We start from the raw sequence: 14,358 nt of genomic DNA on the forward strand, positions 1-14,358 counted from the left end.
GCAACGGGCCTAGGCCAGCAGTTCCAGTCCCTCCTGTTTATAGAATTATGCAACCTTTGTAGTGTCCAGAACGTCAGGATGAAAGCTTACCAGCCTCAGAGCAAGGGTCTCATAGGACATTGGCACAGTACCTTAAAGGCAGCAATTGTGTGCCATAAGCAGCAATGGGCAGAAGCCTTGTCATGAGTACTCCTAGGTATTAGAACAACTTTCAAGGAAAACTTACAGGTGTCATTAGGCCTCAACATTCCGCCAGAATTTGTCACACCTGCAATGTTACCAATTGCTGCTGATTGAGAGCTACCTGTTTTGGCCAATGAGTTAAATAGCATATCCCACTTATATGTACCCTGCCTCTGCACCACATTGCTGAACATGTCTTCAGTACATCGGCAGACCATAAATACATTATATTCAGGAATGACACGATCTGCACAGCATTACACAAATTCTTTTGTGTGTCCTGCATCCCTCAACTTCCTTATACAAGACCCCATCCAACCTGCAAATGAGGAGATCATACACTTAAGTTCCTGCTACATGGGAAGCCTTTTATGGTCTCATTACAACTATTAAAACCCAGCTGGGTCCCGCGAACATGTCAGTGAGCAATATGGAAACTACAGTATCAGCTGACCAACGTCGTCAAAGGAAGTCACAGTAGTTCTACAGCTTCTGAGACAGAATACACTCACCGTAACTATCACTCAGGTTATGGGCTAGTCCACAGGACTCCTCACTACCTCTGTCAACATCATCGCCCTACAGGGACACCAAACTACCATGTTACGCATGAGAAACAACCAAGTTGTTCTGTGCAAGCAGTCATCCTGAACAACTGACCACAATAGGATGCCAAAGAAATAGTCCAAGCGTGGTCTGCTTTGCAGCCTGCCACAGCACAACTATTCAGGCTCAGATGGCTGAGTGAAGAGGACGTGGAAGTTCCAAAGCCATCACCAGTCTTTCCTGTTGATGCTCCATGGACTTCACCCTCTGAGCGACAGCTTATTGTGTACAAGTTCAGTGTAATTATAACTGTTGCACATTCCTGGGGTTTAATCATATCTTCGGAGTGTTGCACGAGAATTCAGTTTGTTCTTAACTGTTCAATAACGTGTATTTCTTTGTACATGTGCTCCAAAATTCTATGAGAAAATACTGTTAATACTGTAGCTGCAACCAATGTATCATTCCTAGTACCTACCTACCTGGAATACAAAAGTGTGTTCAGTCCGTGGCATTTATGAGCTTGCATGATGAAACAGTGTCATTTCCATGATATCACAGGTCTTGTGTTGTGACTGTGATTTTTTGAAGAATAAGTACACACATAACTTCGATCAGTCAGGCATCAAAGTAGAAAGCTATCTTGCAATTCCTTGGTCCCTAGACACTGTCATGTTTACACAATCAAACAAATTCACTTGAGAGAGAGAGAGAGAGAGAGAGAGAGAGAGAGGCGGGGGGGGGGGGGGGGGGGGGAGGGAGCTCTTATATGTTTGTAACATCTAATGCACTTTTCAAAAGAAATCTGGGAACATGTTTGTCAACATCCCATGTATTAAATCTATTTTGAAACAAGGTGTACCTGTGGTCTTACTGCCTGGCTTGAGATCTTCACTTTCAATGTAGGCAATAATTAAAATCTTTCACCACCTATTGGCTGTGTTGTGCATTACCATGTTAGGTAATCCCTCAAATGGAAGTAAGTACCAGTGTCGGAGAGTTTTTTAGTGAGGTACATAGAAGGCAGTTGTCATTTGTGTGCATTGTATTCAACCAAGCACATGCAATGTGACATCTTAATGCAGTACAAGTTGCAAGGACAGTCAGTCTGATCCAAAAAAGAGTCGATTTTCAGCCATGTTGCTGCAGTTGCCAGTGCCTCTCCATGTGTCACGCATAGGCTGTGGACACACCACAGGGAGACAGGTCAGTACACAAGATGAGACACCACCAGAACACTGCAAGAGGCTCCTAGAAGAGCCACTGTGTCTGATCAGACTGTCATGAACAGCTTATGAGAAAGGACTCTTACGATCCAGACATCCTGTTTGAGTATCCTACTTGACACAATGTCTTGCAGCTCACCTTAAGTTCTGCTGCATCCATGTGAACCGGCAACTTCTTCACCGGTGAAACATGTCATTCACAGAGGAGTCCAGATATTCTCTGACATAAGGTGAGGGTCATGTTAATGTGCCAAGACCCATAGAGAGTGGTACCTGCCAAATGTTGACCATGAAATTGACATTTTCGTGATTCTGTGATGCTGTGGGGAAACTTCAGTGCTGACAGCCATACAGATCTTGTCATTACCTTTGGCTACCTTACCACCAGGTAGTACTGCAAGTAGATCCTGTTGGACCATGTGGTGGTGTTGTCTGTGTAGCAGGCATCAGCAGTGATGTCTTGTGAAGCCTGGACATTGAAGTAATGGAATGGCTGGTGGTGAGTTCCAACCTAAACCCCATCATGCATATGTGGGACACATTTGATGGCCATGTTCATAGTTTCCCTGTTCCACCACAGACTCTCCAAGAAATCTCATGGGCTACCAATGAAGAATAGTTATTGATAGCACAGGGTGACATCCACAGACTTAGACGGAGCATGCCGCATAGGTATCAGGCAGTGATGAATGTTCACAGAAGGCAGACACATTATTGGTGCTCTCAAAGTCCAATGAAAACCTCCCAGGATGACGGGATGAACGATGGTTTCCACTTGTCTTTCACACCTGTCAGACATTTCAGTTCTTTTTGTGGGAACTATTGAGGATGTAATGATGTTTCATTTCATATTTAAGTTGTAAAATACAAAGGTATAAATTTGGTAACATAACCAACATTCAATTATTGCTCAGTGGAATATGACACACTCAAAGTCATGTTCCGCTAATTCTTCTCAGCAGTTTATTACTGAACATATTTCTATTATAGCAATAAAAACCTTCTCAGCATCTTTTCAAACATGCACAGGTGAATAATTAAATTTGGGGAAAGGAGGGTGCGAACCATCTCTACATGAAACCAGCTTCAAATCGTAAATCCGCATCTCTATCCACTAGACTACCATACACACCACTTTCGGTTCTTAATTTATGTGATCCTTTGAAGGCATTAATCAATGACATCATGAACACACACATTTAATTATAACAATTTTTACCAAGAACGACACAGTTTTGATACAATGTCACTGCACCATACATTCGTGAAACATAAGTTATGATCCAAAAACAATTAAACAATTAAATATGGGCCCACATATTCCCAAGATTGTTTAAAGTACACTGCAGAAATTTCATTGGGAAGCTGTTACACATCCTCCTTACAGTCCTGACCTCTCCCCAAGCAATTTCCATATTTTTGGACCCCTGAAAAGAAGATATTTGGGGCCGTCAATTTGCTTTGGATGAAGAGGTACATGCCTGGCTAAAATCATGTTTCCGTAGGCAACCACAAACGTTTTTGCATGAAGGCACTGACCATCTTGTCTCACCGAGCGAGGTGGCGCAGTGGTTAGCACACTGGACTCGCATTCGGGAGGACGACGGTTCAATCCCTCGTCCGGCCATCCTGATTTAGGTTTTCCGTGATTTACCTAAATCGCTCCAGGCAAATGCCAGGATGGTTCCTTTGAAAGGGCATGGCCGACTTCCTTCCCCATCCTCTCCTACTCCGATTAGACTGATGACCTCGCTGTCTGGTCTCCTCCCCCACAGCAACCCATCTTGTCTCCCAGTGTGAGACTATGGTGATTGCTTGTGAAATAATAAACATTTACTTACTTTTTTGCCATCTGTCTCATTTTCATTCGATTGCCCCTTATGTACAGGGTGTCCAAAAAAGCACCGACAAGCTTTAGGGACAGAACAAGAAAAAAATGTCTAGTAAACATAGGCTCTAAACTGCATACCTTAAGGGCTATGAGCACTTATTCATCTTTGATAATGTCAAACAAATCTCTTCTACTTGAAGGACTTGGCTTTCCATATTTTGGGAGAAGAGAAAAACAGCCCAGTAAACATGGAGTTTAAAATGCACACTGTAAGAGCTATGGGCACTTGGTCATCTTCACTAATGTGAAACATGTAGTGCTCATTGCTCTTAAGGTATGCATTATAGATTCCATGTTTACTGGGCATTGTTTTCTTGCTTTTGTCCACACCACTTCCTCACTAAATATGGAAACCAATGGGCTTAGAGTAGAAGAGATGTATTTCATAGTATAAAGAAGAACAAGTGCTCATAACTCTTAATGTTTGCATTTTAGATGTCTACTAGATTTTTTTTTCTTTTCTCAGGGCAAGGAACCTGTCAACAAACTTGATTACTGTTTTTTGTGACGTCCTCTAATGTATCTAAGGGAAAAAATCATAATAGTTTTGGTCCTTGCACCAAGTCAGTAAATGCATCAAAGCCATCTACCTAATCATTCACTGGCCATACACTAAATTGTATTTTCCAAAATCGTTCCAGTGAGGAAGATCACACTACCATTTCTCCTTCCAATCATCCCAAACCAAATTGACAGGTAATAAAATAAGTGACTGTAGGATATAAAATCGACTGAAATTGATTAACATAGTAAAAGTGATTAGACCTGACGGGATACCTATGTGATCGCACACAGAGTATGCTAAAGAATGCGTTCCTTTTCTACCAGCAGTCCATCGAAGGTTGGAGGAGGAATGAGACATTCTGAACAATTGCAAATAAGTGCAGGTCATTTCCCTTTTACAAGAGAGGTTGTCAAAAAAGCCCAATCAACTATGAGCCTACATCACTGACGTCAGTCTCTTGTAGAATTTTGGAATGCAGTTCATGCGTTCCAGTTTCCGAAAGTTGAAAATCTCTTCTGTAGGAATCAACATGGGTTCCGCAAACAACAATCTTGTGAAAACCAATTTGCTATGTTCGCCCCAAAGACCCAGAACTAGAAGCACTTGATACTGGAGTCGTGATTGATGCTATGTGTGGTGGTGGTTGTTCGGATGTTTAAGGGGGACTAAACAGCTAAGGTCATCAGTCCCCCATTCCAAAAACAGGCGAGACATAAATTCACGAAGCAGGTAAAACCCCAAGGGGAAGGAGGCTCCCCCCAGGCCCTAAAAAAACACAAATGCGGCAACGAACACTACAGACACGAAGAGTACATATGAACACCAAACAAAAAGAAACAGAAGAAAAGAAGATGGCCGGAGACCGGTTGACTGACCACGAGAACAAAAAAGGGAAAGAGTCAACCATCCGACGACACACCAAAACAGCAACAAATATTGAGAGACGCAAGGACAAAAGACACAGAAAGGGAAAGGTGCAGGACCTTCCTAAATGGAACCATAAAAAGGACTACCACGGATAAAATTTAAAACATCGTCAGCCATGGAGGCATCATCGCATAAAACCAAAGGCAAAGTGCCCAGGAGATTAAAAGACTGCCGGAGGGGGCGCAGTCGGGGACACTCCAACAAAATGTGGGCGACCGTCAGCCGGGACCCACACCGACACGGGGGGATCCTCCTGACGCAAAAGATGGCCGTGCGTCAGGTAGGTATGGCCGATGCGAAGCCGACACAGGATGACAGAGTCCCTGCGAGAAGCCCGCAGGGAGGAGCGCCACACATCGGTCGTCTCCTTGACAGCCCGCAGTTTATTCGGGGATGTCATGCCACGCCACTCAGCAGTCCACATCCCAAGCACCTTACGGCACAACACCAGCTGCTGATCGCGAGCCGTGAGGCCTATCTCCAAAGCTGGGGCGTCGATCGCCCCTTTGGCCAGCCTGTCAACACGTCCGTTCCCTGGGATGCCAACGTGACCTGGCATCCAAACAAAGACCACCGAACGACCAGAGCGGGTAATGGCGAAAACAGACTCACGAATAGAGGATACCACAGGAGAAGAGGGATAGCAGCAGTCGATGGCCTGGAGGCTTCTCAGGGAGTCACTGCAGATGACGATGGACGTACCTGAGCAGGAACGCATATGCTCAAGAGCGCGCAATATGGCCACCAGCTCTGCAGTAAAAATACTGCAGCCAGCCGGCAAGGAGCGCTGTTCAACATGGGCAGCGTGAGCAAAAGTGTAGGCAGTGCGACCATCAACCAGGGAACCATCAGTGAAGACAGTCTCTCAGCCCGAAAATGAGGCGAGGAGCGCAAGAAAACAGCGACGGAGGGCCACAGGCGGAACCGAGTCCTTGAGTCCCTGTGCCAAGTCCAGACAGACGGACGGCTGGGGCAAACACCAGGGAGGCATAGGTGCACGGACCCGGAAGGGAGGCAGAAGAGGGAATGACCCCAGTTCCGACAGCAGGGACTGGACGCGGACAGCTATGGAAAGCCCAGACCGAGGTCGCCGTTCGGGCAGATGGAAGACCATGGCAGGGAAAAGCAGGCGATGATTGGGATGGGCCGGCAAGCAATGCACGTGGACAGCATAGTCGGCGAGCAGTCGATGGCGGCAAATCTGCAGCGGGGGAACTCCGGCCTCCACCAGTAGACTATCCACGGGGCTCGTACGAAAAGCGCCAGTTGCAAGCCGAACCCCACAGTGGTGTATGAGGTCTAACAACTTCAACACCGAGGGTGAGGCAGACCCATAGGCCAGGCTCCCATAATCAAGCCTGGACTGCACAAGGGTTCTGTATAATCGCAACAGCGTGCAGCGATCCGCACTTCAAGATGTGTGGCTCAGGCAGCGGAGGGCGTTGAGGTGCCGCCAGCACTTTTGCTTCAGCTGAGTAATATGAGGAACCCATGTGAGCTGGACATCAAAGACGAGTCCTGAGAAGCGGCAAGTGTCCACCACTTCAAGCAGGTGGCCGTCGAGGTCAGGTTCAGGCTGAGGGTGGACCGTCCGACGCCTGCAGAAGTGCATAACTCGAGTCTTGGCTGCAGAGAACTGAAAACCATGAGTCAGAGCCCATGATGCTGCCTTGCGAACGGCTACTTGCAGCCTGCGTTCGGCGACTCCCGTAGTTGTGGAGCCAAATGAGATGCAGAAGTCGTCGGCATACAAAGAAGGAGACACCGACGACCCCACGGCTGCAGCCAGACCATTAATGGCCACTAGAAATAAGGAGACGCTCAACACCGAGCCCTGCAAGACCCCATTTTCCTGTATATAAGATGAACTAGAGGCGGCACCCACTTGCACCCGGAGCAGCGCAATAAAAAGGTTTGAAGAAAAGCCGGGAGCTGACCACGAAGACCCCACTCATGCAACGTAGCAAGGATGTGATGCCTCCATGTGGTGTCATACGCCTTCCGCAGATCAAAAAAGACAGCAACGAGATGCTGATGTCAGGCAAAGGCCGTACGGATAGCAGATTCCAGCCGCACCAAATTGTCCGCTGCAGACCGGCCCCGACGGAAGCCACCCTGGGATGGAGAGAGGAGACCGCGCGACTCAAGGACCCAACACAAACGCCGCCCCACCATACGTTCGAGCAATTTGCACAAAACGTTTGTGAGGTTAATGGGACGATAGCTGTCCACCGCCAGTGGGTTCGCACCGGGTTTCAAAATGGGGACAATAACACCCTCTCGCCATTGCGACGGGAACACGCCCTCGCTCCAAATGCGGTTAAAGATGGTGAGGATGTGTCTCTGGCAGTCCCTGGAGAGATGCTTCAGCATCTGCGCGTGGATGCAGTCTGGTCCTGGTGCTGTACCAGGGCAATCGGCGAGGGCAGCGAGGAATTACCTCTCGCTGAAAGGAGCATTGTATTTTTCAGAACGACGTGTGTGGAATGATAATGGCGTCTGCTCGGCTCGCTCCTTGAGAGAGCGAAAGGCGGGGGGATAAGTGGCAGTTGCAGAGCTCTTAGCAAAGTGGGCAGCAAAGTGTTCAGCAATGGCGGCAGCGTCCTTGCAGACAGCGCCGTCCAGGGAGATCCCAGGGACACCCATAGGAGTCTGGTATCCATAAATCCGCCGGATCCGGGACCACACGAGCGAGGGGGAGACACGGGAGCCCAGGGATGAGACGTACCTCTCCCAGCACTCCTGCTTACGCCGTGCAATAAGACGACGGGCCAAGGCACGGAGCCTCTTAAAGGCGATGAGGGTCTCTAGAGACGGGTGCCACCTATGACGCTGGAGAGCCCGCCTACGGTTGCGAATAGCCTCAGCAATCTCCGGCGACCACCAGGGTACAGCCTTCCTCCGAGGGAGTCCAGAAGAGCGGGGGATGGCAGCCGCGGCCGCCGAAATAATTGACGTGGTTAAGACACGGACCACCTCGTCAATGTCACCCTGTGGGGGAGACTCAATGGTTGCAGCGGAAGTAAAAGCCGGCCAGTCAGCCCTGTGGAGAGCCCAGCGGGGCAGGCGTCCAGAAGAATGACACTGGGGCAGTGACAAATAGATGGGAAAATGGTCACTACCACACAGGTCAGGATGCACCTTCCAGTGGAGGGATGGGACAAGTCCGGGGCTGCAAAGACAGAGATCGATGGCCGAGAACGAGCCATGGGCCACACTGAAATGCGTGGGAGCACCGGTGTTCAAGAGGCTAAGGTCGAGCTGAGACAACAAATGCTCCACGGCACGACCTCGGTCATCGGAGACAGTCCCACCCCATAGAGGGTTGTGGGCATTGAAATCGCCCAGAAGCAGCAATGGTGGCGGGAGTTGAGCCAGCAGCGCAGCCAAGACATGTCGGGGGAGCTCCCCATCCGGAGGAATGTAAACAGAGCAAACAGTAATAGCCGGCGAGAGCTCAACCCTGACAGCGACTGCCTCTAAAGGGGTCAGAAGGGGTACGGGCGAGCTACAGACAGAGTGGTGAACAAAGAGGCAAACTCCACCTGACGCTCGTTGACAGGCAGTGTGGTTCTTATAGTAGCCTCGATAACCACGAAGGGCGGGGGTCCGCATTGCTGGAAACCAAGTTTCCTGCAGAGCAATGCAGAGAACAGGGGAAACACTCAGCAGCATCCGGAGCTCAGGCAGGTGGCGGAAATAACTGCCGCAATTCCACTGGAGAACGGAAGCAGTAAGCGACTGGGAGGGTGTGAAGGCGAATAAGAGGCAGACGGCACCTCAGAGCCAACTGCCGCCACTGGGGGAGAGTCAGCTGTGTCCATAGGAAAGGCCACCGAGGGTTCCGGGAGGGCGAGATCCGCGGCAGATGCGAGGATCTCCACCTCATCCCCGGAGCCAGAACTATTTATAGCAGGCGGTACTGAAACCTCCGGAACGTCCTTCTTCTTGGACACATTCCGTTCCTTCTTCTCGCGTCTGTCCTTAGGGTCAGAGGGCTGGGAGAGCTTCTCCGAACAAGCGTCGGAAGCAGACGACGACGCAGAAGCCCTACGACCAGCAGGTGGTGGAACCTTCAGTCACTGGCTGACATCCGGCTGGGTAGGAGAAGAAACGGAGGAAGGGTGAGCCCCGAGGGACCCCTTCCGTGAGAGAGGAACCGGCAGAGGCAACGCCGGCGGAGAAGGAGGGGGAGGGATTGAGTCCCCCCCGGTTTTCGAGCAGATGTCACTCCCGAAGTAAGCATGGGGGGAGCGACAGAAGAGGGTTTGCCCCCAACTGCTAAGGGGGCAACAGAGGAAGGCTTGCCCCCAGACACGAGGGGGGCAGACAGAGATGCACGGCCCCGAGGGCCCACTGAAGACGGCACAGATGAGGCGACAACCGTCGCTCGCGTGGGCGACGATAACGTGGCTGCAGCATAAGATGTTCGAATGGAAGCAAGATACAACCTTTCATATTTCAGTTTTGCCTCTCGATTAGTAAGCCGGTCCAGGGTCTTAAATTCCATTATCTTCCGCTCCTTATGAAGAACGGGGCAATCCGGCGAGCATGGAGAGTGATGCTCCCCACAGTTGACACATACAGGCGGAGGCGCACATGGAGAATCGGGATGAGAGGGGCGTCCGCAATCTCGACATGTAGCGCTGGATGGGTAACGGGAGGACATATGCCCAAACTTCCAGCACTGGAAGCACCGCATCGGGGGAGGGACGTATGGCTTCACGTCGCAACGGTAAACCATTACCTTGACCTTCTCGGGCAAGACATCACCCTGAAAGGTCAAGAAAAAGGCACCGGTGGCCACCCTGTTAGTCTTGGGTCCTCTATGTACACGACGGACAAAATGTACACCACGTCGTTCCAAGTCGGCTCTCAGCTCGTCATCGGATTGTAACAAGAGGTCACGATGGTAAATAATCCCCTGGACCATATTTAAGCTACTGTGGGAAGTGACGGTAACAGGGACGTCATCCAGCTTATCACACAAGAGCAACGCTCGTGACTGGGCTGGGGAGGACCTCTTGAGGAGGATGGACCCATTCCTCATTTTAGACAACCCCGCCACTTCCCCAAACTTATCCTCCAGGTGTTCCACAAAAAACAGAGGCTTCGTCGTAAGAAAGGAGTCACCATCAGTCCTGCTGCAGACAAGGTATTGCGGTACGTAAGGCTCCCGCTTGGCACTAGATCGGCGTCCCTCCCATGGCGCAGCCAACGAGGGGAACGACTGAGGGTCATATTGCGCAGCATCAAACTCAACTCTGCCTCGCTTAGAGATGCTGGTGGCCGTGCGACCACCAGCTGGGTGTGATTTATTGCGCTTCATTACGCCACATCCGCCCAGATGCCACCTACTCCGAACGAGGGCTCTCCCCAAGGGCGCCACCCAGCCAAAGCAACGGGTACCTGGCCGATAACCCGTTGCCCGGAGTCCCCGTGCCCCAGACAAGATGGGCACATACTCCTTGGCATGCATGGGGAGGAAACAGCTCTGGCATCTGTAGTGCGATCCCTGCGTGGTCAGGGGGCTACCCCCAAGAGGGTACATGACGACCCCACCACAACGGACTGGCTACCGTGCTGGATTTTAGGTGTTGAAAGGGTCCACAGTTGTCGTGGGCGCTAAGAAGAGGATCGCGCACAAGACGAGAAGGGGACAACACAGATGATGTTGAGTGTAATCCCCCCCACACGACAATAGGTAACATGCAAGATGGTGGTGCATGATGGACCAATAGAAAAACATCACGTAAGGCGTCCTTCCCCAAATGGCACGCACTAACAACGGAAATTTGGAAAAAAGGAGGTCAAACCCAAGAGGGGACCATCACAGAAGGCCGAAACGTTTGAGACTCCTTTTAGTCGCCTCTTACGACAGGCAGGAATACCGCGGACCTATTCTTACCCCCGAACCCGCAGGGGGCGATGCTATGTGTATTGATTTCTAGGACACATACAATACAGATCTGCACTGTTGCTTCAATAACAAAAAAAAAAAAAATACAAGTGTGGGGAATATCAAAACAGTTCTGTGGTTTGGTTGAAGAGGTCCTGGCAAATAGAGCACTGTGTGTCATTCTTAACTGAAAGAAACCGTCAGGAGTAAAAGTTGCTTCATGTCCAACTCCAGGGTGGTTAAAGGACCATTACTATTAACAGGATTATAAGCGACCTAGTGGATAACATCAAAAGTCCCATGATGCTGTTCACAGATGATGGTGGGTTGTACGGAGGAATCATGATGCTATGATGCTGTAGAGAAATTCAGAATGGCCTGTAGAGAACTGACAATCATTGCATAGATTGCTGACCTTCAACATAAACAAATTTAATGTACTGCACACCAACAGGCAGTGAAGTTACTAGGAACAGCCACACCCATAAAACATCTCTTAGTACGCATACAGTGATTTAAAGTTGAATGATTGCATCAAACTAATGATGGGGCAGGCAGATGCCACACTATAATTTGTTGGTAGAATCCTTAGGAAGAGTGGTCCACTCAAAAGAGACAGCTTATGAAAGATCCGAAGAAGAATGGGGCATTTCATCATTGTTTAGTTTGGTAAGCACAAAAGTGTCACACAGATGCTCATCAAATTCCAATGGGAAACACTAACAGAGAATTATTGTTGAAATTCCAAGATCATACATTCTTAGAAGAGTCCAATGTATTGATATCTCCTACATAATTTGGATAACAAGTATGAAAGTAAAATCAGAGTTTTAAGCTCACACAGGATTTTAATAACAGTTGTTCTTCCTGCACGCTACTCACAACTCCAATAGGAAGGGGAGAAACAAACATGGACACGGAAATAAGGGGCAGTGTATTACTCTCTGCCACACACTGTAAAGTTATTGTGAAGTGTAGATGTGGATATTTGAGATATCTTTTCAACTCACATGGGAGCTTAACAAGTATACACGCAGAATACCTTATTCAAAGCGCAAATAGTTTTCGAAAATTGTTTTGTGTGTGTTAATAATATGCAATTATGTTAACTGTAACTCTTTAGTGCCCCCCCCCCCTCCCCCCAAATTAGTGCAAAAAAAACATTCTACAGTAACCCTGTATCTCACATATCACACATTGTAATGCACAACATCAAACACTGCAGTGGTTCTATTTTATTTACACACAATTACAAAAATAAACTGAACTTTTCATATTCAATTTTCAACATTACATCAGTGATTCAGTACAGTATTTTGCACAAAATCTGCTGAGGCATGTCTTTAATATAAATGTTTGTTCAGGAAACTTCATTCTGGTCTACAAAGTGGATCGAATACCAACAACAGAAACTGAAACATTGCCACCACCACAAATAACAAGAACCATAGTCATGATGCACCATTATATCTGTAGAATGCACTTACTTTGCTGTTTCCTCATGAAGTAAGAAATGTTTCTGAATGTTTCGTACAAGTGGTCCCGGCATCTCCTCAACAGTTTTAAACACTCTTTTCACATTATCAAACTGCCTCCTGCAATATAATAAAATAAATACAGTATCACAATTAATCTGTATCTGCAAAAAATTCTGAATGAAGGACTGACATGCAAGCTGGTCCTTATAAATACTCATCACACAGTGATGAGGTAATTTTAACTAACTATTATGCACCAATAATACTGAACATCATTCTAACCACTTTAAACTCTGAATCAGACCTTATGTCAAGCTCTGATGACTTACAGGATCAGCATTTACAATTAGTATAATTTGCAAGTAAGGAACATATAAAATATACCTTTCAAATTAACAGTTTTATGAAAACGATAGATTGCCATTCACCATAAAATGACACATTGAGTTGCAGACAGGCACGATGAAAGGCTTACAGCTTTGAACTTTCAATCCAACCAGAAAGCAACTGTGCATTGTATAGAGAGCAGCAACCCAGAGTGGGGTGGAAAAATGGGACAGATAATAAGGTGTGTGGGGGTGAAGGGGAGGGGGTGCAAGAGGAGACAGCACTGCCTGGCGGAGCATGCAGTGACTAGATGGTAGCAGGACAAGGCTGCTAGATGCAATACCAGATCACATGATCTGGAGTGCAATGTAGGGGAGTGGGTAGAAACTGTTGGGTGTGGGTTGTTGTTAGTCATACCAACATAAAAAGCTGTGCAATGATTCCAGGTAATGACATGGCTACTTTCATACGTGGCCTGGGCTCTGATGGGGTGGGATAAGTCAGAGAGGAATGGAATAGAAAGTGCTGTGTGGCTAGACTGGGCAAGTATTGCAACTGGGTCTTCCACAGAATATGATTCCTGTGGGCAAGCAATTGATAATGAGAGTGGCACAGGGATGGAATAGGACTTTGTGGAAGCTGGGTGTGGGTGATGGAAGACCACTTTAGGAATGATGAGTAGGACCTTGGACAGGATGTCCCTCATTTCAGTGCATGATGGTACATATTCAAGGGGGTGCTCTTTGTAGCTGGTTCTTAGTGTGGTGGAAGAATTGAGGCTGTGTGGGGTATGGCACGGAGAATCTGTTCGCAGACTAGGTCTGTGAAGGCCATTATGAGACCTTCAGCATACTAGGCGAGGGAGTTCTTATCACTGCACCAAGTGCCCAGACCATATGGGAAGGATTTTTTGGTGTGCAAGGGACGGCAATTGTCAAAGTGCTGGCACTGCTGCTGGCTGGTGGGTTTAATGTGGACAGATGTGTGGATGGTGCCATCAGAGGAAATGAAACCAACATCCAGGAAGATGGGTATGCTCATTTGAGGATCAGGTAATGGGGATGATAAGGTGTCGAGGCTGTGAAGGAATGACGATATGGTGTCTTGGCCCTGAGTGAAGATAATGAATGAACCTGAACCAGGCAAGGGGTTAGGGGTTTGAGGAGGCTAGGAAGGTTTCCTGTAAATGACCCATTAATAGGTTGTCACTAGAGGGTTTGTTTGTGTACTTTTCCTTTAAAAGAGAAGTAGTTGTGTGTTAGGATGTAGTTAATTAGGTGTATGAGAAATGAGGTAGTGGGTTTGGAGTCTGAAAGACATTGGGAGAGAGAGAGAGTTTAATAGCAGCAAGACCTTGGGCATGAGGTATGCTGATG

The 14,358-nt window shown here is 48.0% G+C and overlaps 1 protein-coding gene across 1 annotated transcript in view; it reads right to left on the reverse strand.

Moving 5' to 3' along the window:
• Window positions 1-14,358, reverse strand: part of LOC124712565 (acidic fibroblast growth factor intracellular-binding protein) — a 124,718-nt gene that overhangs the window by 53,678 nt on the left and 56,682 nt on the right. The window contains exon 5 of the mRNA XM_047242879.1: window positions 12,665-12,772. Within this exon, the coding sequence (XP_047098835.1) occupies window positions 12,665-12,772 (108 nt within the window). The remainder of the gene's footprint in view (window positions 1-12,664; window positions 12,773-14,358) is intronic.

The sequence above is a fragment of the Schistocerca piceifrons genome, chromosome 8 (assembly GCF_021461385.2).
Source record: "Schistocerca piceifrons isolate TAMUIC-IGC-003096 chromosome 8, iqSchPice1.1, whole genome shotgun sequence".
Taxonomy (NCBI): Eukaryota; Metazoa; Arthropoda; class Insecta; order Orthoptera; family Acrididae; genus Schistocerca; species Schistocerca piceifrons.